At 36.3% G+C, this 27089-nt stretch overlaps 2 protein-coding genes and 1 pseudogene across 2 annotated transcripts; all 3 read left to right on the top strand.

Moving 5' to 3' along the window:
* The first annotated feature begins 642 nt into the window (after window positions 1-642).
* On the top strand, window positions 643-5569 carry LOC133874609 (cytochrome P450 736A117-like). The gene is made up of 3 exons (XM_062312472.1): window positions 643-1305; window positions 2073-2407; window positions 4763-5569. Exons 1-3 carry the CDS (start codon window positions 726-728, stop codon window positions 5372-5374), a joined length of 1527 nt encoding a protein of 508 aa, XP_062168456.1. The 5' UTR covers window positions 643-725; the 3' UTR covers window positions 5375-5569.
* Window positions 5570-6479: 910 nt separating this feature from the next.
* LOC133876492 (cytochrome P450 736A117-like) lies at window positions 6480-10294 on the top strand. Its single transcript, XM_062314780.1, has 2 exons — window positions 6480-7588; window positions 9554-10294. Exons 1-2 carry the CDS (start codon window positions 6668-6670, stop codon window positions 10163-10165), a joined length of 1533 nt encoding a protein of 510 aa, XP_062170764.1. The 5' UTR covers window positions 6480-6667; the 3' UTR covers window positions 10166-10294.
* A 10722-nt stretch (window positions 10295-21016) lies between these two features.
* On the top strand, window positions 21017-26886 carry LOC133876061 (cytochrome P450 736A117-like; annotated as a pseudogene).
* Window positions 26887-27089: the final 203 nt, after the last annotated feature.

Genomic DNA, 27089 nt, shown 5'->3' on the forward strand with positions numbered 1-27089 from the left:
GGAAGATATGCAATATTGCATTGATGCAACCATTGCATTGATTTCTGGGGTTTTTTCCTTGTTTTTTATTTGAGTGTGATTGACGCCTGACTTATAGTGTACGTTTAACCAATATTGCACGCATATATATTGGCCTTATCTTTTTTTTTTTTTTTTTTTTTTCTTTTTATTAATTAATAATATATATCTTAATCCATATAGTTGACTTTGTGATGTTATAACAAGCAAGAGAAATGCTTGGTTGTACACTCTCATTCCACTCCTATCCCACCCTTGTTTACGTGGGCCAATAATGTTGATAAAAAAATAGGGTCCCACTACAATCTCTCTATTATTTCTCACATTATTGGTTCACATAGACAAGGGTGGGATATGAGTGGGATGAGAGTGTACAACCAAGCATTTCTCTTGCTTGTTGAGAAATGCTTGGTTGTACACTCTCATCCCACTCCTATCCCACCCTTATCTACGTGGACCAATAATGTTGATAAAAAAATAGGGTCCCACTACACTCTCTCTATTATCTCTCACATTATTGGTCCACGTAGACAAGGGTGGGATAGGAGTGGGATGAGAGTGTACAACCAAACATTTCTCAACAAGCAAGAGACAAATGAAGAAGTAGGATATGTCGACATATCAAAGGATTAAAGGAAGAAGGAAGACCACAAATATACAGACCTCTAAGAGATTACTAAGCAACAGCGAGTGTACAGAGACGCCCTATGCATCCCTTTGTTATCTACGTCATTCCCTTTCTTCTCTTTGTTCACCTTCTCATCAAATGGCTCTCCAAAACCACGCACAAAAAATTACCACCTTCACCACCAAAGCTTCCCGTCGTAGGGAACCTTCTCCAGCTGGGCTTCTATCCTCACTGCTCTCTCGCTTCACTAGCTCAACGCTACGGCCCACTCATGCTGCTTCGATTTGGAAGCCGGCCGACGCTAATTGTCTCCTCCGCAGATGCCGCTTGCGAAATCATGAAAACCCATGATATCATCTTCTCGAACAGACCAAGAATGAGCATTACCGATAGACTTCTCTACGAGGGTAAGGATATGTCGACAGCTCCTTATGGTGAGTATTGGAGACAAATGAAAACCATTTGTGTGGTGCACCTTTTGAGTAACAAGAGAGTTCACTCTTTTCGAGCTGTAAGAGAAGAAGAAGTAGCCTTGTTCATTGACAAGATCAAAGATTATTCTTACTCGCGGTCATTGCCACTGAATTTATGCGTAATGCTTGCCACCCTTACCAACGACGTGACATGCCGGGTGGCTTTTGGGAAAAAGTATAGCGCAGGTAAGCTTAATATATCTCTTTCTTTAATACAATTTGCTTTCTTTTTGTTTTTAAGGAAAATATTTTTTTAGTAAAATATTTTTAACGAAATTATTTTTCAGAAAAAATATTTTTTCTGAATATATTTTTTTTTTTATATTTGGCTCTTATGAAAAAATCAACGGCTAAAAATCACCGGTAACGAGATTTTATTATTGGCCCGCAAGATTTCGGCCACTTTCACCAGATTCTGGCTACTAGTGCTGGATTCTAGCCAGTTTCGCCGAAATCTAAGTTGGTTGGATTTTGGCGAAGGTGGCCGGAATCCGGCCTAACCAGTTTATGGTGAAGGTGGTCGAAATTTGGCTATTTCTATCGGATTTTGGCCAAATTGGTCGAAATTTGGCACACTACAATTGGATTCCGGCAAATTGACCAGATTCCAGTCATACTAGCCAGATTCCGGCCGTACTGGTCAGATTTTGGCCAGTTTTGCAAGAATTTGGTTGCCGAAAGTCTCCTGATTCCGTTGAACTAGTGCTAGATTCCAGCTTCGGAATCCAGCAACCAGATACCGAAAAATTTGAGAACCTTCGGCGATAGATTCGGGCTTCATTTTTCGGTCAAACTGAAAATAATTTTCGTTGACCATAATTTTTCAGTTGCACTAAACACCGAAAAATACATAAAATATTTTACGCCAAAACAAACGGAAACAATTTATTCGAAAGACTTAAGCTGATCATAAAAAAAATATAAATTTAATCAATTAATCGATACTTTAACAGGTACGAAAGGTGGGAGGGAGTTTCAAGAGTTGTTGGGAGAGCTTATGGGACTGTTGGGTAGTTTCAATGTGGGGGACTTCATCCCATGGCTGGCTTGGGTAAATCGCATCAATGGCTTTGATGCTCGAGTGGAGAAAGTCGCTAAAGAGTTTGATAAGTTTCTGGATGTCATTGTCGAACAGCACATGTGTGGTACACTAAAAAGAGAGAGCAATGGGGATGGAAGTATTCAAGGTGAAGATGAAAACAGTTTAGTGGACGTTTTGCTTGCGATTCAAAAGGATAACGTGACTGGCGTCGCCATTGACAGAGAAAGCATCAAAGCTCTAATCTTGGTAGGCGCTCTCTCTCTCTCTCTCTCTCTCTCTCTCTCAATATTGAAGTTTTACAGGATAAGATTAAAATATATAGTTAAATAAAAATGAATTAAAAATATTAAAAAAATATAATTAATGAAATAATTAAATAAGAGAAAACTTCAATTATGGTGTGTTTGAAATTGGGATTTCATAGACAAAAAGTGCAATTTTAAACCAAATCTCAGAAAATGAATCGTTTGGGAATTGCGATTGAAAATGCAAAAACTTTTTTTTTTTTTTTATCAAATTGTAGGCATTGTGGTGCTTTTTTGAAAACTCATAATTTTAAAGGCTAATCTGCGATTTAGTGCCAAACTAAGATTTTGCTATACGCTTAACTGTGTTTTTCAAAATAACTTTTCAAATCGTACATTTTAAAATCACTATTTTTAAATCACTATTTTTAAATCACATTTTTTAACCCCCTGAATTGTCAAAACTTTTGCAATGTCCTCCTCAAGTTCAATTTATCTCAATTTAGTGTATTTATCTTTTAATTGTTTCCAATGTCACCTATCCATTAAGATTTTCTATTAAATTCCATAAAATTCCCAAAATATACCTTTTTTTTTTTAAAAAAAAAAAAGAATTTAAACTTTTCTTGCAACGATTAAGACATGGGTATTTTTTTTTAAGAGATATGATATGTTTACAATTTCTATACAATTCTAACAACTTTTTTTTTTTTTTTTTTTAAAGAAACTATTGGATCTCTTTTTCTAAATGTGGATCCTACATATCCAATGATTGATTTTAAAAAAAGTTGTTGGACTTGTATAAGAGTCGTATAAAAGTTGTAAAAGTATTATATTTCTTTTTTTCAAATATTGTTAAATTATGACGTTTTAATCTTTATATTTTTTTTTCCTAAAACAAATGAGAGTATTTTGAGAATTTTTTTTGGGGATTTAATGGAAAATCTTAGCGGATGTGTGATATTGCAAACAATTGAAATATTGATATACTAAATTGAGAGAAATAGAACTTTATGAGCACATTGCAAAAGTGATGACAATTTAAAAGAGTTAAGTAAAGTTACCCAAATAAATAAACAATTCAACAAAATCTAATTATTTTTTAAAACATATATGAAACTTGTAATGGGAGGCTCAACTATAAGCACTAACCCAACGTGAGTGCTCTTATTTTATTTTATTTTTTTAATGTAAAAAAGAAATAAAAAAAAGAGACTAACTAATAGCTGATAGAGTGCTCTAAGCCATGATGCAAATCATGCTATATATATATATATATATATATATTAATTATTGTGTCCATTTGGTCAGTCATATTCAATTATTTATGATAACTTTACATGGTATAAACAAGATTTTAGGCGGGTCAGGGGGAACGTTTGCCCCACTCTCACCCCTCCGATCTGTCTCCGCCTATGATTAATGATGTCCAGAGTTTCTCATAATATTTTGCTCCATACGCTAATTAACAATGTCCCGTGGTTTTTTTCAAAAAGATTAGCTTTGTGGTTTTTAGATGTGAGAAAAAAGAAAAAAAATAATTGTCTTATTAATGAATTCTCAAAAACAAGATCAAGAAAGAGGGATAACTAGTTCTTTACAAACAACGTCATAAATATAAGGTAGAATTTCTTCCAATCATGTTATATCTATGACTTATGTTACAGTCGATTTGGCTAAGAGAAGTGACCGTGACCATAGCTATTTTTTACTATTTTTTTATTTATTTTTTAAATAATTAATTAACTATTGTCCCTGAAAAAAGTTTAGAGAATATTGATTTATAAAAAATATTCTAACCATAAATTATGAAATGTTTTATAGAAAGTGTTTTTTTTTTTTTTTTTTTTTTGAAATGTTTATTAATCTATTTGAGAAAATCTTCACATGTATATATATATATATATATATATATATATATATATATATATATATATATATATATATATATATATATATATTTTCAAATAATGCGTTTATTTTCAGATCAATGATTTTTTTCACCCCCATTCTACACCTTCCTTACACCCTTACACATCTCAATGCAATTAACTTTCAAATTCATCATTGAATTTATGAGACCCAATATGAGTCCCATAAATCTAATGTTAAACTTGAAAATGAGATGTACGTGTAATATATATTATATCGTTTCTCTTTTAAAATACTGTTTAATTAAGCCTTATTTTACTTTCCACATGACTATCAACCAAACAATCATTTTATAAATGCTTTCTTTAATGAGATTACATGTTTATATCTTAATTTCTTTAACTTTTTTCCTTTCTTTTATTTTCTTATTTGTTTTCAATTTCTATCTCTAATTACATTCAAATAAATTTACATCCGTGTGTAGGATGTGTTTGCTGCTGGAACTGATACTACTTATACAGTCCTAGAATGGGCAATGTCAGAGCTCTTAAGGCACCCTACAATTATGAAAAAGGTGCAAAATGAGGTGAGGGGAATCGCACGAGGCAAACCCAGCATAGCAGAGGCTGATTTACAGGAAATGCATTATCTGAAAGCCTTAATCAAAGAGACCCTTCGCTTATATCCTCCAATCCCATTACTTGTTCCCAGAGAATCAACCCAAGACGTTAAAATAAAGGGCTATGACATTGCCGCAGGAACCCTAGTTTTCACTAATGCATGGGCGATTGGAAGACACCCGGCGTTGTGGGACGAACCGGAGGAATTCCGGCCGGAGAGGTTCTTGAATTCTTCTGTAGATTTCAAAGGACACGATTTCCAACTCATCCCGTTTGGAGCTGGAAGGAGGGGTTGCCCAGGAATTCAATTTGCCATGACTACCAATGAGCTCGTGTTAGCAAATCTAGTGCACAAGTTTGACTGGGCATTGCCTGATGGAGCAAGAGCCGAAGATTTGGACATGACCCAACGCACTGGTCTTACTATCCATAGAAAGGTTCCCCTCCTTGCTGTTGCAACTCCAACTTCTTGCTAGCTAGATCGTGTCCTTTTCGGAGCCTACCAATTAATTGCTGTGTAGTAATGTTATTTAGTAATTTGAGTATACCGCATGTTTTTATATGACCGTTGTATAACAAGAATGACGTGACAATAAAAATTAGTATTTTTTTTGTTTACAAATGTTGATCCAACACTCATATAACAATTTACTAATTAAATAGCATTAATACTCTCTCTTCTTATAAATATATATAGCATGATAAAAGCCTTCATCACAATTCAACTTTTAGTGGTAAAAAGCTTTATATTTATATATATGGAAAACTTAACTTATAATCTCTTATTTTTCATCACTTTTAAAAAAAGGTACCAAAATTATAAAAAAATATCAATTTAGGATATTCATTTTTCAATTTTGACCATCCTTTATAATTTTCCGTTAAATCTCGTTAAAATTTTCAAAATACCTGGCCCTGTGTTTCCCTTTTAAAAAATTTATAAAAAATTGAAAAGATTCAGACACAAAATATTTTTGCAATTTTCGTTACATTTTGATAAATAACTAAATCATAGCAATTTTTTTTTTTCCTTTAAAAAAAAAAAAAGGAAAAAAAGAAAGAAAGGGTATTGTCAAGCTCTGACTCACCTTAATTTTTTAATGAAGTTTAAGGTCATGATGTTCTGCATGCCCCGTGTAGGCATGTACATATAGAAACGGATATTCACTTTGATGTATACATGCAAGGTGGGCTTCTGTGGAACCACGAAATCATATCCTTTGCCACAATGAGAAACTTGTACACCCTATCCCCTCCAAACGCACCAAATTGTTCCACGTGGAACGTGCATGCACACAATTGCCTTATCTTTAAGGAAAATGTTAAATTTACAACACCAATACAACATTCGTACAATAACCCTCACATGAGGGTAGGCCCCACATACTGGGACCAACCCTCATGTGAGGGATTGTTGTGTAGTTGTTGTGATGATGTTGTGTATGAATCAAATCCCTATCTTTAATTTGCGTTTTTCATCTTCTAAGGAATCTGTTTTGTAGTGGAAATATCTCCCGAGAGCCGTGTTAATTAAGGAATCCAAAATTCAAAATGAAGCAAATTAAAACCCCAGTCACGTTATTCAGCCTCAGAAAAAAACAGAGCCCCATTTGCTGACTTTCATTCACATTCATGTTCACAGTAGTCTCCATGTGGTTGGGCAATATATTCATCGAAATCGGTTTTTGATATAAAAGAGGATAGGAAGGAACATGAACAGCGGAACCCCAACATAATATTCAACATATATACAACCGATCGACAAGAAAATGTCGAACTTCCTGCAAAGCTTGCTGCATCCCTTTGTTTTAGCCATCTTGGCCTTCACCTTAATATTCCTATTCAAATGGTCGTCCTCGTCCACCAAAAAGAACTCACCACCTTCACCACTAAAGCTCCCAATCGTCGGAAACCTCCACCAACTCGGCTCGCAGCCTCACCATTCACTCAGATCCTTAGCTCAACGCCATGGCCCCCTCATGCTGCTTCACTTTGGCAGCGTACCAACCCTTGTTGCCTCGTCTGCTGATGCTGCCCGCGAGATCATGAAGACCCATGACCTAATCTTTTCGAACCGGCCCAAATCAAGCATGTCCGAGAAACTACTATACAATTACAAAGATGTTGCGTCGGCCCCCTATGGCGAGTACTGGAGGCAGATGAAAAGCCTATCAGTGCTACATCTTTTGAGTAACAAAAGGGTTCAGTCCTTTCGGGCAGTGAGAGAGGAGGAAACTTTTCTAGTGATTGAGAAAATCAAACAGTCTTGCTCTTCAGCTTCTGTGAATTTAAGCGAAGTGTTTGCAAACCTTACTAATGATGTAGTGTGTAGGGTGGCTTTGGGGAGGAAGTATAGTTCAGGGGAAGGTGGAAGGAAGTTTAAGGAGTTTTTGGGCGACTTCGCGGAGTTGTTGGGTGGTGTAAGTGTGGGGGATTATATTCCATGGCTAGCTTGGGTGAGCCGTGTCAATGGATTGGATGCTAGAGCAGAGAAAGTGGCTAAACAGTTTGATGATTTTCTAGAAGGAGTAATTGAAGAACACCAAAATTGTCAGAGGAGAGGGGGCAATGGCAATGGGAGTCTAGAAAATGAAGGCCAAAAGGATTTTGTGGACGTTTTGCTTCAAATTCAAAAGGAAAACGTGATTGGTTTCCCTATTGACAGAGTTAGCATCAAGGCTCTAATCCTGGTAAGCAAACTCTCTCTCTCTCTCTCTCTCTCTCTCTCTCTCTTGATCTTTCTCTGTGTGGGTCCGTGCATGTGTACATACGTGATATAATTGATGAGAAATGATCCCAACACTCATTTCTCACAACAACCCCACAACAAGCTGACGTGACTGGTAATATTTTATTATTTTTTTTGTTTTGTTTTCTTTTCTTTTTGTAAAAAAATAATAAAATATTACCAGCCACATCAACTTGTTGTAGGGCTGTTGTGAGAAATGAGTGTAGGAATCATTTCTCATAATTGATCAGTGCATTTCTTCTTGGTTCTTGGCTTTCTTGAATTTCTTAGAAATTAAGTTTTGTCGTAGCTGACCAGTCCTCCTCGCGCCTCTACAAGATTCTAGGATGAACTTTTTTTTTTAAAAAAACTTTAATTAAAAATCAAGGAAGTACAGCTTGTTTGTTCCTTAAAACTATGTTTCGAATAAATACAGAATATTCTTTCATTCACACTTACTTCAAGGATTGTGACTTGCCGCTCTCGCTAAGCATAATCGAGCAGCTCATTAGCTTCCATTATATTTTTGCATGCCCCACATAACATGATTGAAAATTGCTCATCGTAGTTTTGCATCATCTATCAGTTGCCCGTACCTACTCCAACAACTTCCTTTCCTCCACATAGAATGTACTATCTCCAATACATGCATCTCCTTCAATCATAACGCGTTCAAGTTTCTAAAGAATTCTATATATAGCCTTCTAATTTCTATGTTGCCCACCCCTTAGCTACAGTTGGGTCAATTAGACCGAACTTTGTGCTGCACATAAACACCATCTCATTTCCTTCATAATTAGCAATGACTCTTGCACCCATCTATTTCTTAATTTTGTCTAGCGATGCATGCATCGTAATATATTTTTGGCACGTACCCAAGCTGGTGACTTTTTCCATTTCGGTTATTCCCTCGTTTAGTTTTACTTCATGTCATGAAGCTTTATGGAACACCTCCATTGATTCTTTGACATTTAATTGTTATGGACGGATAAAATCACCTCCACAGACTATTGTATTCCTCCGGGGCCAAATCCTTCTAGCTGTTGTTGCCAGCTATATAAATTTTTTCTCGTCTATTTTCTCCATTAATTTCCTCTAAAGAAAGAGAAAATCTTCTTCATTACTGGGGTTTCAAGTGAAATCGCAACCTCCCCAACCTTGGTTGACCGACCCTCTTGAGTTTTAGTATAATGGGACATGCTACATCACCTCAGTCGATCGATCTTCGATTCGGGACTTTGGCCAAGGTGTTTCACACTTGAATTTTTTTACTTGTCTTCAACCTCATCTCAATCCCAAGTCAATCGTAAGCCACATGTTTACAACAAAATATGTTTTAAACTGAAATTTCCAATACTAAAAATCCAACTCTTTCATTTTCAAGGCTTGAAATGGTGAGGAACTATTTCACTCTCTAAAATTTATTTTGTTGCATCTAACGGTATACATAGTGTTACATTGTTTAAAAATTTTAAATGAGTTGGCAAGATATTTACTATGTGACAATAAATACACAATTAGATCTTTAACACATAATATGAACTATTAGATTTTTTGACACCAATTTATGGTCTCTGACTCGTGCGATATTAATGTTGGATTAACCCCATGTGACATGTGTTGAAATACTAAAGCATGTAATACTATATACTACAACCCAATCATACTGCCCTTTTATCGAGCTGATGTAGCACCCTTGCTAATTAAAAAGAGTAGAACTAGGGTAAAAAGGGAGATGTTAGACGACCTTGTATCACTTCGAATGGTTATGGAAGAGAGATAAATGTAATATTGGATAGTCTTGATTTCAAAAGGGTTTGTTCGACTTTAGCAGCTATAAGGTATTTCATGCTCTTATCTCATACATATTGACTTTTTTCTTTGATCGATATATTTGCCATTTTTTTTTTCTTTTTTCTTTTTGTAGGATGCATTTGCTGCCGGTACCGACACTACGTACACAGCCTTAGAGTGGGCAATGACAGAGCTCCTAAGGCACCCCAAGGCTATGAAGAAGGTGCAGAATGAGGTGAGAGGGATCAGTAGCAACAAAAAGGACATAACAGAGGATGATTTGGATAATATGCATTACTTGAAGGCAGTGATCAAAGAGGCATTTCGCTTCCATCCTCCTATTCCACTGTTAGTTCCCCGAGAATCAACTCAAAATGTAAAAATACAAGGCTATGACATTGCTGTTGGAACACAAGTAATTATCAATGCATGGGCAATTGGAAGAGACCCTACGTCGTGGGAAGAACCAGAGGAGTTTAAGCCAGAAAGGTTCTTGACATCTAGTATAGATTTTAGAGGACTTGACTTCCAATTTATTCCATTTGGCGCTGGAAGGAGGGGTTGCCCCGGAATCTCCTTTGCCGTGACCACTATCGAGCTTGTTCTAGCAAATCTGCTGCACAACTTTGATTGGACATTGCCGGGTGGAGCAAGAGGAGAGGATTTGGACGTGACTGAATCTACTGGTCTATCCATTCATAAAAAATTTCCCCTTACAGCAGTTGCAACTCCTTATTGTGGCTAGTATATATTATATAGTACTAGTAACAGAAGAATCCCCAGGTTCAGTTTGGCTAGCTAGCAAGAATCACAATTGTTACCTGTAAGAGCAATAAAGGAGTTTGAAAATAAAATATGAACTTTCTCATTTGAATCTTCGTGTTGCCAACCCTATGTACATATAGAAACGGATATTCGCTTTGGTGTATATATGCAAGGTGGGCTTCTGTGGAACCACGAAATCATATCCTTTGCCACAGTGAGAAACTCGTACACCCTATCCCTTCCAAACGCACCAAATTGTTCCACGAGGGAACGTACATGCACACAATTATTGCCTTTATCTTTGATTTGCGTTTTTCATCTGCTAAGGAATCTGTTTTGTAGTGGAAATATCTGCCAAGAGCCGTGTTAACTCATCGAAATCGATCGATTTGATATAAAAGAGGATAGGAATTAAGGAACACGAAAAGCGGAACCTGTTAGCAATAATAGAATCGGTTATTCTGTATATTATACACGTGGGTTAATTAAATGATGATGTAAGATGTCATAGTTAGTTAGCTGACTCTTTTATGTATATATCCAGAAACTTGCTCTTGTATTCATTATTCCAGATATTATCGATATACAGAAGCTATAGCTTTTCTCCATTCTTTGCTTTCACTGTTCTTTACTTTGCAAAGTCTTCCCATTAATTTAACATGGTATTAGAGCTTTTCTAAGCTTTTTTTCTCACAATTTTCATGGAGTCTGTAATCCCTCCCATGTCTTCCTCTTTTTCTTCTATCAATTCCGCCATTGCTTCTGATGATCTTTCATCAATTCCCTTGTATCTACACCATGACAATAGTCCTGGTTCGCTTATGGTTGGTCAACCCCTGACTAGAGATAATTACAGTGCCTAGAGCCGATCTATGTTCATGGCACTCATTGCAAAAAATAAGATAGTTTTCATTGATGGTTCTTTGCCTCAGCCATCTATTGATGATCCAATTTTCAGAAATTGAATTCGAAAATTCTGTCATGAATTCCGTCACGAAGGAAATTGCTAGCAGCATTCTCTATATCACAAATGCTGAGATTATGTGGAAGAATTTGAAAGACCACTTCTCCCAAGGTAATGGTACTCATATATTCGAATTAAAGAAAGCTATCTCTAATTTGAATCAAGGAAATAATTTTGTTAATACCTATTATACCTCTCTTAAAGCACTTTGGGATGAATTGGCAAATTTTGAGTCAATTCCAGTGTGTACTTGTGGTTGTAAGTGCACTTGTTGATGCAGGAGGAAATCGGACGCAACTATAGAATTAATTAGTCTATGATGTGGCGATGTGATTGGTTTGATTTAAGCAAGAAAGGGAAGGGTCAACTACTCAAGAAGGAAAGAAGAGACCTTTGACAATTGTGATTTAGAAGATATTTTCTACCGAGTTGTCAACATCCATCAAGAGAAAGACCAAGAAGGAAAGAAGAGACTATCGACAAATCTCTTGATTCATCTTTTAAAGAATTCCCATATTTATATTTACGTTGTCGTCAAGTAATATTATAGTTATTATTTTTTTCCCTAAATATGGTCATTCTTTGGCACCAAGTATTTTCCATTAATTTGGAGATATTCTTTGGTACCAAGTATTTCCATAATATGCTTATTTGTATTTATTCAAGTCTTAGGAGATTTTTTTAGGGTTTTGCTATTTTTGGTAAAATCCTAGAGGTCGAATTTTCAGCTATATCAGCCCGGCTTGTGGGCGTTTTTCCGACAGATTATTGTTATTGATTAATTATCAAAATTCAGAGTTTTTTTCTCTGTTTTTGGGTGATTTTCTTGTTTCTTCCTTGCAAATTACTTGTTGATTAGCCTACAGAATAATCACTATTCTGTTCCGGCGTCACTTGTGGAATTGTTAAGACGATTATGGAAAATTGGGAAAGGGATTATATTCTACAATTTCTAATGGGTTTGAATGATACATATTCGCATATCTGTGGTCAATTGTTGTTGAATGATCCTCTTCCCCCGATGAACAAGGTGTTTTCTTTGATCATTCAAAAAGAAAGGAAGAGAATGATCAAATTTGCCTCAGCTCATCAGAACGTTTTTCAGAACAGCTCTGCCCTGGTATCTTGGTCTTTGGCTACACCAGATGCTAATCAGAATTTCAAGAGTAATTTCAATCAACCTTGCAAAAAGGATCTCCCTTCATGTAGCCAATGTGGTATTGTTGGACATACCATTGAGAAATGCTACAAAATCCATGGATTTCCTCCTGGATTTAAGTTCACTAAGAGCCGAATTGCAGGTGACTCTTCTGCTCATCAAGTTCAAACACATGATGATGGTTCTTCTTCTCAACTTGTGTCCCAATTCACTCCTCAAATTGTGCCTCAATTTACTCCAGAGCAATGCCAACAACTTCTTGTGATGCTTAAGCCTCCATCTCTTGAGAATGCTCCTTCTCCTTCAGCTCATCACGTCAGTCTTACTACTGACAGTCGTGATCAGTTGATTCCTCACATGTCTGGTATATCTCCATCTTCTTTTCTCAATTTTCATTCGTTTAATCTTGATCCTAAATTTTCTGTCTTTTCTTCATGTCATTCGGTATCTCCTGTATCAACTATTTCCTCCAAATGGATAATTGATACAAGAGCCACCGATCACATGATTTGCTCTCTTTCTTTTTTCACTTCAATTACTGCCAAAGTTTCCACCACTGCTAAACTTCCAAATGGGAAATTTGTTGCTGTTACCCATATTGGAACAGTCCAAATTTCAGCCCATCTTGTCCTCACCAATGTATTGTGTGTTCCTTATCTTTCATTCAACTTGTTGTCTGTTAGCAAACTCATCAAGTCTATTCCTTATTGCTTCATTTTGTTTGTTAACTTTTGTTTCATTCAGAGTTTAACCACCTGGATACCAATTGGATTGGGTGAACTACAAGATGGCTTGTATTACTTGGTGCAAAATCCAGCAACATCTTCAAGTTCTACAGAGACGACCAAGTCTGCTCCTTTTTCTGCTTCGATTAAAACTATTTGTACAGATCCTTGGCATTTTCGATTAGGCCATTTACCTTCTTCTAGGATAAAGTTGTTAGCCACAAATAATCCTGCCATCTCTTGTGATTCTAGTGATAGTCTTTGTTCTATATGTCATCTAGCTAGAATAAAGAGATTGGTTTTTCCTGTTAGCATGTCACATTCTCTTGCAATGTTTGAGTTGATTCACTGTGACATTTGGGGTCCTTTGTCGACTCAATCAATAAATGTTTGTTCTTACTTTCTTACCATTGTTGATGACTACGTTTTACTTGGATCCACTTATTGCAATCTAAATCTCAAGTAGCTTCATTCATTTAGAATTTTTTCAATTTGGTTGAAACTCAATGTCAAACCAAAATTAAAGCTCTGCGTTTTGATAATGGATCCAAATTCTACATGGCTAAATTCTTTTCTTCAAAAGGAGTTCTACATCAACTTAGTTGTGTAGAAACTCCCCAACAAAATGTTGTGGTGGAACGTAAGCATCAACATATTCTTAATGTGGCTCGTGCACTTCGTTTTCAATCTCATTTGCCTTTGTCTTTTTGGAATGATTATATTCTTACTGCAACTTATCTCATAAATATAATTCCATATCCTCTCTTAAATAATAAATCCCCTTATGAAATGCTGTTTTCCAAGCCTCCCAGTTACACTCATTTGCGGGTTTTTGGTTGCTTATGCTATACTTCAACTTTAACCCGACATAGGTCTAAGTTTGACTCTTGTGCTCGCCCTTCCATTTTTTTAGGTTATTCACCTAATTACAAAGGATACAAACTTTATGATCTACAATCTCATTCCTATTTTGTTTCTCGCAATGTGATTTTCCATAAACACATTTTTCCCTTTGATTAATCATGGTTCTATTGTTTTTCCCCCAAAACTAGATTCTGTTATCTCTTCTTTTCTTGCTATAGATGGTGTCTTTACTTTGCTTCTTTCCTTTTCTGACACACCTGAGTATGATAACAACTATATCATTCACACTGATTCTTCTCGTGTTATTCCCCCTCCTTTTCCTCCTCTTGTCATATCTCTTCTCCTATTTCTCCTACTCCTTCCAATGTTCCTTCCTCTTCCTCTTTTGATGTTATTCCTTTTGTTCATCCTTTAAGAAAATCTACTAGAACTCGATGTATGCCAGGTTATTTGCATCAATATCATTGCAATCTTGTTGATCATGTTGGTTCATCCAATCATCCATCTTCATCAGGTATTCCTTTTGCTTTGTCTTCCTCCCTTGGTTATGATAAACTCTCATCTTCATATAAATCGTTCTGTTTTTCTATTTCCACAAATGCTGAGCCCCAATTTTACCACCAAGTTGTTAAGCATCAGCATTGGCGTCAAGCTATGAGTGATGAAATTCGTGCTCTTGAAGAGAACAAGACCTGGATTCTTACTGATCTACCTCCACATAAAACGGCTATTGGCTATCATTGGGTTTACAAAATTAAATTCAAGGCTGATGGGAGTATTGAGAGGTATAAAGCCCGATTGGTTGCTAAGGGCTATACACAGTGTGAAAGCCTTGACTATTATGAGATCTTTTCTCCCGTTGCTAAGATTTCTACCGTTCGATGTTTGTTAGCTATTGCTGCATTCAAGAATTGGTTTCTTCACCAACTTCATGTTTGTGATGACCATTTTTTTTTTATACAAATCATCTAATAAACATAAATCTCTTAAAAACATAAATGAATCTTCACAGTGACACGACTACTTGTCGCTCAGCCAACATAACGTACATGTTCCATAACATATACCTGATAATCAGAGTTACATCTAACAACGGAATACAATAATCAATGTGCAGCGGGACACATATCATAAGTGGAAATACATTTAATACATAATTGTTATCAACAACAAGAGCCATTTACCGTCTATTTGGTTAAGTCTTATAAAGCATTAACCTTTAGTTTACATACCCAAAATACAGGCTCACAAAATACATGTGCCACGTAGGACACGAGCCATATCAAAATACCTAAAATGCCGACTACCCATGAGTCTGTGACTTATGACTGTCGCAATGTGCTCCAATCATAGCATCCCATACGCTAGGTGGACGAGTCAATATCTATATTCGCAAAACCTACAACCAAAGCATCAATGTCTGCATGGTTACGGGGGTTACCGCATCCGCATAGGTGAAATTATGAGCCCACCGTCTTAGCATAAATAAATACACTAAGACTTTAGAGGTATACTATTCACTGAGTTTTTGCAAAGAACCAACTTTCTCTTTTTAGTCTCATGTACACTATAACAGCTATCAATTTATAAACTTTTGTTTGAAAACTCTCATAGCTGATATAGCAAACACCGACTAATAGAAAATATTTAAAGCATACTATGTAATTGTGAACATATATAGAAGTTCCAGTCATCCCACCTTGGAAGCAACTACATACATTCCCACCTACTATAATACTTTTGTATTTGGTGGCTCAAATGTACAAAGACCCAGTGTTGCCAAATGTGAGAAACTTCGTGTTGAGTGCATTACAGCTTTGTGCCTTTGAACAACAACTGATCATACAAGCACTAGAGTGGAACTCTAATATGCAAGCACGTCTTTATTGAAGAACAAATGACATTCCACCTACCTACCGCAGGACACTTACATTACTCAATCCAATAGCGTAGACATCTAAGTACATCAAAGCATAAATCAATGGCATTTTACTCAGCAATACAAAGATACAACGTTGCCAAATGTAAGTAACTTCAAGTTGAGTGCATTACATCTTGGTGCCTTTGAACAACAGCTAATCATGCGAGCACTAGAGTGAAACTTTAATATGCAAGCACGTCTTTACTAATGAACAAATGACATTCCACCTACCTACCGCAGGACACTTACATTACCCAAATCCAGTAGCGCAGTAATCTAAGTATATTAAAGCTCAATGCCTTTAAAGCATGCAACTAATACATTTAGCAAAACTACAATACATATCATGAAAACAGTATACACAAATACAACACGATACAAGTATGCATATATAATGTTCCCAGAGCCCCTGGCCCAAGAAACCGAGTCCCTGACTCAAGAAGCCGTGTCCCAGACACAAATTGATGAGTCCCAGACTCAAATAGCCATGTCCTAGACATAAATAGTCGAGTCCCAAACTCAATTAGCTGTGTCCCAAACACAATTAGCCGAGTCCCAGACTCAAGTATTCGAGTCCCAAAGATTGTGTAACCATGCACCAATGCAATATGCTCCCAAAATAGTTTACGGTAACACTCCCAAAATCCACAAACATATTACAACACCAATTTCTCAAGCGCCAAATACATTATTTAAAATTCTCAACCGCAGCACACAATCACACAGTTCATTCCACACTCCACATACAATATACAATTCTCCAAAATATCATTCATAAGTTCAACATACTCGAAAATACTCAAAGCATCCAAAACAGATATATTCAACATACAGTTGATTCAGATTTATAAAACAACATATATATTTTGTAATTTTACATTTTATGGAAATAATAGTTTCTCAGTGAGTAGAATACTCACCTTGGCTACACGGATTTAAGCACTAGGTCTCCTAGACACCACCTTGCAATATATCACTGTGGAATAACATTGCACTATTTAGCACTTTAAATAATTAACACCCTAATTAGCACTTGAATCGCTCAAGGCTAAACCGTTAGAAAATCCATAATATTTTTAAGGGTTCCAAATGTCTACCCATAAATCTTAGATACTAACTAAAACTCAAACAATACTAACTCAAAATATTTACCAAGGGTTAGATATTAAAATCATTATCTAACTATTTACTCATAACATTAATTACTAACCCGCAATAAATTTCACTAACCCATAAATTATTTTCACTAACACTTTTATAATAATATTAGCCCTAAAATTGTATTCACTAATCTCTTTATAATAATTACCAACTTATTAACTTAAATCATTAATACATTTAAAATAACATTAACCCATAAGAAAATCTTAGGGTTAACTTCGCAAATACTATTTAAACTAAATACCCATAATTATTTATCTTTACCAACATTAGAACATAACCCATAAATGCTTTTTTTTTTTTTACAAAACTCATAACTAATTTGGGATTAATTATCACTATAACCACAATTAATCCACAAATTAACAATCTAGGTTTTAAAATACTTAAAAATCCCAAATTAATTTAACCCATCAAATTAGGGTTCCAAACTTAAACCCAAAATTACAAAACATTACCCCAATCACAACATTATTAACCCAACAGCATTTATTAAGGGTTAATCACATAAAAATACAACTAAAATTAAGTACCCAAAAGTTATGGTTTGAAGAAAACTTACCAAAATTTCACCAAACCAAAGCTCATGGTTTGGGTAGCTTCAAGTACATTCTAAGTAACTCATTACCTAAAGAAAACACTAAATTAAACTCACATTTCAATATTTTAACCCAAAATCACGAAATCATGAGTTTAGTGTTTTACCTCAAAACGATCGGTAGAAACGTAGATCGAGCATCGTAAATCACGTTTCAGCAATCAGATTTGAGCTTGGATAGTTGGATTTTTGTAGATCAAGGTTTTTGCATGAAAAATCTTAAGGAAAAACCCTCCCCTATTTTTGTTTCTTTTTCTTGGGTCTGATATCTGTAATATAAGGCGTAGAGCGCCTTTGTTTCTTTTTTTTTTTTTTTTCTTTGAAAATTAAAATCGACTTCTAAAATAAACAGCAAGTGTGTGCACAAAGTGTCAACAAAAATAATAATGCGGAAATTAAATGACATAGAGATTTTTGTTGACGAAGTGGAAACTCAATTAAGAGAAAAACCACTTCGGGGTAGCCAAACCCAGGATATCCACTATTCAGAAGACAAAGCTAGATATAAGATAGTAGCACTCACAAATACCCGATGCAGTGGTCGTACCTTGCTCTCTAACGTGTAATCCAACACAAACACTTCCCAACCAGGTCTTCTACCTGAAGGGGTCTTCAATGGAATCCTTTATCTTAGGGCCGACCCCTAAGATAGACTTCAGATGTAGTGCAGCAACAACACATTTGCAATGGCTTCAGAGGAAAAATAATGTCTTTAAGCACTTGTGGATTTCAATACCGAATTCTTGCAGTTCTCAATGCCCAGGGGCCTCTATTTATAGGCTGAGGTGCAGATGGGCGATTGCTGAAATATGTACGGACGCCTTTCGGACGGACAACAATGCGACAAGATTTTCCGAGAATTTCGCTGAAAATCTTTCCTGTTTAAGAGCCGCGTCCGGACGGTGAGCCACTGTCGTTTGGACGGTCGCACGTCCACTTCAAGTAATTTTCTTATAAGGTTTCGCGCGTCCGGACCATGGGGGATGAGCGTTTGGACAGCTGAACTTCAACACGCAATTTTCATATCTGCTATGCGTGAGTCCGGACCATGATAGGCATTCATTTGGATGGTTGAAGTCAAATCGGCAATTTCCATATTAGTTGCACGCGCGTCCGGACCAAGGCTGACTGACGTCCGGACGGTGATATTTGAATAGCAATTCTTACCTTATAAATGAGCGCGTCCGGACGGGAAACCACAACGTCCGGACGGGTATATCAATCTTCCCTTATTTTGAACTTGGAAAGAATCTGAAGCTGATCGATCACTGAGAGGTGTCCGGACGGGCTGCTGAGACGTCCGGACGGATACAGGCTAGAACAGTACCTTCTCGATACAGTAGAGGTCCGGACGGAAAATGCACGTCGTCCGGACGGATGATGCTTGGTCTGACTGGCATCCGGACGGTATGGCACGTTGTCCGGACGGATGGAACAGTGGTCAGATGGGCGTCCGGACGGGATGGCACGATAGTCCGGACGGCTGGCAGAGAACCGAAAACTTCTGTCTTGAAAGTAGTGCATAATCTTATAACATCACTCTGAATAGTGGAATCCCTGATAAAACAACATCTATACACACAAGTGATTTTGTCCAAACAGAATGAGGCCAATAATACTAACATTCTTTAATGGCCATTTGGCCATCATGTATTAAATGGCCAAATGGCCATTTTGTGTGAATGTGGGGTGCAGGTTTGCGCCCCATCCCCCTATATTATTTTCTTTTTCTTTTCTTTTTCTTATTTCATTTTTATTTTATTTTACTTTCTATTTTTTTTTTATTTCCTTTGGACCTAAAAATATCACTTATATTTTCTTTTTATGACTACTATTTACAGGTCCATAGGATAAAAATAAAACACTTTGTTTTATTTTTACCACACTAAATAGACTTATTTTTATTTAATCCTAATAAACCCATTTTATAAACTTTGGTCTTTAAAAATACTCTCTTGCATTTTAAATACACCTAATTAAGTTTAATAAATCATTTACTCAAATTCTATACTTTAATTATTAAATAATGTCTCGAACATTATCATGTGAACAATACTTTCCTTCATGGAGAACTTGATGAAGAAGTCTACATGAGTTTACCACCCAGTTTTGCTAGCAAGGGGGAGCATCGAATGTGCAAACTTACCAAGTCCTTATATGGTCTCAAACAAGCTTCTAGGCAATGGTTTGCCAAGTTTTCAACCACTTTGCTGCAGCATGGATTTCATCAATCCAAGGGTGATTACTCTTTCTTTACTCGAGTTAAAGGTGAAACTTTTGTTGCTCTTTTAGTATATGTAGATGATATCATTATTGCTAGTAATGATAATTCGGAAGTTTCTCATCTCATTGCATTTCTCAACACACAATTCAAGCCTAAAGACCTTGGTCCATTACGATTTTTCCTTGGCCTTGAAGTTGCTCGCAGTTCCAAAGGGATTTATGTTTGCCAAAGGAAATACACTTTAGAAATTCTAGAGGATGCTAGTCTATTGGCATCAAAACCGGCTTCTTTTCCCATGGAGTCCAACCTCAAACTCAGCCGCACCTCTGGGGAGTTACTGCCAAATCCTACTTCTTATAGAAGACTTGTAGGCCACTTACTATATCTTACCATTACCAGACTTGACATTTCATTTTTTGTTTAGATTCTTAGCCAGTTCATGGATGCTCCTCGGCAGCCTCACATGCATGTTGCTATTCAGGTTCTCAGATACTTAAAATCAGTTCTTGCTCAAGGCTTATTTTATCCTGTTGATTCCTTTTACATCTTAAGGCTTTTTGCGACTCAGATTGGGTTGGTTGTCCCGATACCCGTAAGTTTGTTACTGGTTTTTGTGTGTTCTTGGGTGACTCTTTGATCTCCTGGAAATCAAAGAAACAAGTCACCGTTTCTCGATCTTCAGCTGAAGCTGAGTATCGTTCTATGGCAACTACTACTTGTGAGATAATTTGGTTGTTCAGTTTGCTTAAGGATCTGCATATTTCTCATCCTCAATCTGCTTTATTGTTTTGTGATAGTCAGGCTGCTCTCCACATAACCACTAACCCCGTGTATCATGAACGTACAAAGCACATTGAAGTTGATTGTCACCTCTTTCGCGAGAAGATTCAAGCTGGTTTAATTCGGACCTTGCATGTCAAGACTCAACATCAATTGGCTGATTTATTCACTAAAACTTTGGGTCATGGTCCTTTCTTTCATCTGATTTCCAAGATGAATGTTGTTAATCTCTTCCCTTCATCTTGAGGGGGAGTGCTAGCAATAATTAAAGGAAGATGTATATATCCAGAAACTTGCTCTTGTATTCATTATTCCATATATTTTCAATATACAGAAGCTATAGCTTTCCTCCATTCTTTGCTTTCTCTGTTCTTTACTTTGCAAAAACTTTACATTTAACAGAACCCCATATATATACAATCGATCGATAAGAAAATGTCGAACTTCCTGCAAAGCTTGCTGCATCCTTTTGTTTTATCCATCTTGGCCTTCACCTTAATATTCCTATTCAAATGGTGGTGCTCGTCCACCAAAAAGAACTCACCACCTTCACCACTAAAGCTCCCAATCGTTGGAAACCTCCACCAACTCGACTCGCAGCCTCACCATTCACTCAGACCCTTAGCTCAACGCCATGGCCCCCTCATGTTGCTTCACTTTGGCAGCGTACCAATCCTTGTTGCCTCGTCTACTGACGCTGCCCGTGAGATCATGAAGACCCATGACCTTATCTTTGCAAACCAGCCCAAATCAAGCATGTTCGAGAAACTACTATACAATTACAAAGATGTTGCGGCGGCCCCCTATGGCGAGTAACTAGAGGCAGATGAAAATCCTATCAGTGCTACATCTTTTGAGTAACAAAAGGGTTCAAACCTTTCGGGCAGTGAGAGAGGAGGAAACTTTTCTAGTGATTGAGAAAATCAAACACTCTTGCTTTTCAACTTATGTGAATTTAAGTGAAGTGTTTGCAAACCTTACTAATGATGTAGTGTGTAGGGTGGCTTTGGGGAGGAAGTATAGTTTAGGGGAAGGTGGAAGGAGGTTTAAGGAGTTTTTGGGCGACTTCGCGGAGTTGTTGGGTTGTGTAAGTGTGGGGGATTATATTCCATGGCTAGCTTGGGTGAGCCGTGTCAATGGATTGAATGCTAGAGCGGAGAAAGTGGCTAAACAGTTTGATGATTTTCTAGAAGGAGTAATTGAAGAACACAAAAATTGTTAGAGGAGAGGGAGCAATGGCAATGGGAGTTTAGAAAATGAACACCAAAAGGATTTTGTGGACGTTTTGCTTCAAATTGAAAAGGAAAACGTGATTGGTTTCCCTATTGAAAAAGTAAGCATCAAGGCTCTAATCCTGGTAAGCAAACTCTCTCTCTCTCTCTCTCTCTCTCTCTCTCTCTTTATTTTTTTTATTTTTCTTTAAATATGTGAAAATCATAAAACTTTAATTAAATATCAAGGAAATACAGCTTTAATTAAAAAGTATGTTTCAAATACATACATAATATTCTTTCATTCACACTTACTCCAAGGATTGTGACTTACCGCTCTCACTAAGCATGAGCAGCTCATTAGCCTCCATTTTTGCTTGCACCCCGCATAACATGACTGGAAGTTGCTCATCATAGTTTTTTATCATCTATCATTTGCCTGTACCTACTCCAATAGCTTCCTTTCCTCCACAGACAATGTACTATCTCCAATGCATGCATCTCCTTCAATCATATATAACGCGTTGATGCCCAAGTTTCTAAAGAATTCTATAGCCTTCTATATATCACTTCTATGTTGCCCACACCTTAGCTACAGTTGGGTAAATTAGACCCAACTTTGTGCTGCACATAGACACCTTCTCATTTCGTTCAAAATTTGCAATGACTCTTACACCCATCTATTTCTTAATTTTGTCTAGCGATGCATCTGCCATCCCGATTTTTTTTTGACACCCAACCTTTCCATTTCGGTTCTTCCCTTGTTTGGTTTTCCTTCATGTGAAGCTTTATGCATGGAACACCTCCATTGATTCTTTTGTCACTTCTTAGTTTTTGTAAAGGATGGATAAAATTAAATCACCTCTATAGACTATTGTATTCCTCCGGGGCCAAATCCTTCTAGCCGTTGTTGCCACCAATATAAATTTTTCCTCGTCTATTTGTTCCATTAATTTCCTCTAAAGAAAGAGAAAAACTTCTTCATTACTGGACCATTTTTGGATCTTTCTATTGCATACAGCCCATACATTAGATGATGACGGACAACTCCACAAAATATGCCCAATATTAACATCTTTTGCCTCCAAACCACAAATAGGGCAAGGGGATCTTGTACGTACTATCCATTTCCTGAAAAGATTTTCTTTCGTGGATAATAGAGGAACGTGGAGTATATATATATGCATTGGTTTGGAAGTTTGTATCAAGTAAATCAATTAGAAAAAAGAGTGACATTACGATATTACTAAAGCTTATTTGGCAACGCTTTTTAGGGTTTTTATTTTTTTTTATTTTTTTTAGCAATAAAGCAAAATTATTAAATAACTCAAAACACAAAATACTCAAAATTATTTTCATCTTTATGTCACTTAATAATAAAAAAGTAAAAAACATATCATAACATTTTTGTCAAACAAACCCAACACATTTCTAGGTAAGTGGGCAGTAACATCACTAGGATCCTCTCTGAAAAATACGATGTTGATCTCAAGTTGTTATTAATCTAGTTTACCAAACACAGTAATGATTAAAAAAGTTATCAAATATAAAGTCAAACACCATTGTTATCGGTACCGAAATCAAACCAAGCATATATAAAACGAATCACCACAAATATGAAAACTACTCCTGGGCCCAACCAACCCCAAAAGGCATCATCTACAGAAAACTTATGTTAGCGATTATTCTACTAACAAAACCTTTGTAACTCTGAAGACCCAATCTTGTAATTCCAGCAAATGACATGTTAACCTCCCGCCCAGTGGCTCCAAAACACATGACCTTCTTTTATAAGAATCACCTTCACAAACGAACCTTGTCCATTTCAACCCAAAACTTTGGTAGCTATAAGCTTTTCTATGGTTTTATTTGGCAAATATGAAACCAGGAGAATTTTATTATACGTTTAGGCTCAAGAAATATGATATACTTCTCTCTCAACAAAGGAATAATGTCTCTCTAAGTGTTTGAAAGTTGTGGATTATAAGGCTTATATAGAGAGGAGAAATATTAAGGTTTTAGGTCAAAGTTGATGGAAGATAAAACACTTGGAGGCCGGGTTCAATCGATCGAGGCTTAAGCTCGATCGATTTTCAAGTGAAATCGCAACCTCCCCAACCTTGGTTGACTAACCCTCTTGAGTTTTAGTATGGGACATGCTACATCACCGCAGTCGATCGATCTTCGATTTGAGACTTCGGCAAGGTGTTCCACACATGAATGTTTTTACTTGTCTTCAACCTCATCTCAATCCCAAGTCAATCCTAAACCACATGCTTACAACAAAAAATGTTTTAGACTAAAATTTTCAATACTAAAAATCCAACTCTTTCTTTTTCAAGACTTGAAATAGAGAGGAACCATTTCACTCTCTCAAATTTATTTTGTTGCATCTAATGGGTGTATATAGTGTTACATCGTTTAAAAATTCGAATGATTTGGCAAAATATTCACCATGTGACAACAAATACACAATTAGATCTTTGAAACATAATATGAACTATTAGGTGTTTTGAAACATATTTATGGTCTATGACTAGTGCGATATTAATGCTGGATTAACCCCATGTGACGTGTTGAAATACTTGATAAGAGCTAAATGTTGCACATTGAAGCCCCTTAACTTGCATATGTTAATTCCTTAGCATTGTTAATTGTTTGATTTTGTGTTGTTTTAATGTTTTCAGGTTTTAAATAAAGATGCAATTAATTCCATTAATTTTGGGCTTAAAACACACTTTGAAAAGACCTAGAAGATATGTTTAAGCTTAACCAATCATAATAGAATACCTATATGATGTGGTTAAGTTTAATCAAATCAAGTGAAGGATTAAATCGGAATTTCTCCACTACGAGTCAAAATCGGATTGGATTCAAATTTGGATTCTGCATATGTCTCAGTGTTTGGATCATAACTTTTGCGTCAGATATCGGATTGCAATAAAATTGGTGGCATTGGAAAGCTAATAAATATGTCAGAAATAGGTTTTCTCTAATTCGAATGTTTACTATGCTAAAATTACCTCGCAATAAAAGACCGTAATTCTTGGCGAATTTGGAATCCTTTTCCTACTTGGATTGAAGTTTCAATCTCCTACTTGGATAAGAAGACTCAAGAGACGATTTTTCTGGAATTCTAAGGGCTTCTAGGACTTGTGTGCTCCCTATAAATAGACCCTTAAGCTTCAAGAGAAGGTGTACTGGTGCTTGTGCTTGTGCTTAGCTTTAGACAAAATTCTTCTTGGAGGCTTGACAAGTTGAAGAGGAGAAGAACATGGCAGGAGGCCATCTCAGCACCACGATGAGCAGCTAAATTCCTAATAGGGTGTTGATGTAGCCCTTTCCAAGTAACGATGGTTTAATTGTATTTTAATTTGGGATTTTCTCTATGCATAATAGTTGTATAACTGTGAGAATTGATTTTAATGTTTATATTCAATCATTATGAATTTCTTATCTTGTCTTAGAAAGTCTTTTATATTGATTGAACTCAATCCTTCATATTTTCTGTGATTATGTGGATGATTGTTATACAACGGTTTTAATTGACATATGATCAAGAGGATTAGATAGAACATGCCTAGGGAAGACGGATTGTACTACACCCTAGTTTAGTGTAATTTAGGTAGACAGTCCATGCCAACCGAAGATGGGTTATACTATTCCATTGATTGTGTGTATATCCTATTAAAGACGTAGCTAGTCCATGCCTAGGGAAGACGGGTCGTACCGCATCTTAGTGGTTAGGTGGACGGTCCGTGCCAACCGAAGATGGATTATACTTATTCTTTAGAAGTAATTTCTTGACTACTCGAGTGAGACGAGTCCTATATCATGCATAGTATGAATTTTCCTTGTTAATTTATGATTGACCATTGTTATGCGGTGAGTGGTGAAATCAATCCCTATTCTTTATCTCATCCATACTATCTTTAAATTTATGTCTTGTACTTTTATACATTTATTTTTAGAAAACAAAAACCAAATCAAACATATTTTTAATTAAGTTATATTTAATCTCGATAAGCTTGATAATAATACCCCTGCAGTCCTTGAGGTTTGACACTCTCTTTATAGCCTTATCCTACAAGGATTCGTTCTATTGCGAGTGATTAATTTTATTATTGATATATTTTGGTAAACAAAAGACCACATCAATACTAAAACATGTAATTCCTAACAAGTAATTAATGCTATATACTATACCGCAATCATACTTCCTTTTTATCAGGCTGAAGTAGCACCCTTCTTAAAAAGAGTAGACCTAGGGTAAAAAGGGAGATGCTAGATGACCTTGTATCACTTCAAATGGTTATGGAAGGGAGATAAATGTAATATTGGATAGTCTTGATTTCAGAAGGGTTTGTTTGACTTTATGAGCTATAAGGTATTTCATGCTCTTATCTCATACATATTGACTTTTTTCTTTGATATTTGCCTTTTTTTTTTTTTTTTTTTTTTTTTTTTTTTTTTTTTTTTGTAGGATGTATTTGCTGCCGGTACCGACACTACATACACAATCTTATAGTGGGCAATGACAGAGCTCCTAAGGCACCCCAAGGCTATGAAGAAGGTGCAGAATGAGGTGAGAGGATTAGGGGCAACAAAAAGGACATAACAAAGGATGATTTGAATAATATGCATTACTTTAAGGCAGTGATCAAAGTGGTATTTCACTTCCATCCTCCTCTTCCACTGTTAGTTCCCCGAGAATCAACTCAAAATGTCAAAATACAAGGCTATTACATTTTTGTTGGAACAAAAGTTATTATCAATGCATGGGCAATTGGAAGAGACCCTACGTCGTGTGAAGAACCAGAGGAGTTTAAGCCAAAAAGGTTCTTGACATCTAGTATAGATTTTAGAGGACTTGACTTCCAATTTATTCCATTTGGCGCTGGAAGGAGGGGTTGCCCCGGAATCTCCTTTGCCGTGACCACTATCGAGCTTATTCTAGCAAATCTGCTGAACGACTTTGATTGGACATTGCTGGGTGGAGCAAGAGGAGAGGATTTGGACATGACTGAATCTACTGGTCTATCCATTCATAAAAAATTTCCCTTTACAGCAATTGCAACTCCTTATTGTGGCTAGTATATATATTATATACTAGTAATAGAGGAATCCCCATGTTCAGTTTGGCTAGGAAGAATCACAATTGTTACCTGTATGAGCAATAAAGGAGTTTGAAAATAAAATATGAACTTCCTCATTTGTATCGTGTGAGGAGGTGTAGTTTTATGATACGTTCTTGACCCAAAGGGTCTTGGACTCCCATAAGGAGACTTCTCTAGAAG

This window comes from Alnus glutinosa, chromosome 8 (assembly GCF_958979055.1).
Source record: "Alnus glutinosa chromosome 8, dhAlnGlut1.1, whole genome shotgun sequence".
Classification (NCBI taxonomy): domain Eukaryota; kingdom Viridiplantae; phylum Streptophyta; class Magnoliopsida; order Fagales; family Betulaceae; genus Alnus; species Alnus glutinosa.

Excerpts from the sequence above, each read along its gene's own strand:
- LOC133874609 (XM_062312472.1), top strand. The coding sequence starts at position 726 with ATGCATCCCTTTGTTATCTACGTCATTCCCTTTCTTCTCTTTGTTCAC. Across the intron at positions 1,306-2,072 it reads TGGGAAAAAGTATAGCGCAG|GTACGAAAGGTGGGAGGGAG; the intron begins GTAAGCTTAATA and ends ATACTTTAACAG. Across the intron at positions 2,408-4,762 it reads GCATCAAAGCTCTAATCTTG|GATGTGTTTGCTGCTGGAAC; the intron begins GTAGGCGCTCTC and ends ATCCGTGTGTAG.
- LOC133876492 (XM_062314780.1), top strand. The coding sequence starts at position 6,668 with ATGTCGAACTTCCTGCAAAGCTTGCTGCATCCCTTTGTTTTAGCCATC. Across the intron at positions 7,589-9,553 it reads GCATCAAGGCTCTAATCCTG|GATGCATTTGCTGCCGGTAC; the intron begins GTAAGCAAACTC and ends TTCTTTTTGTAG.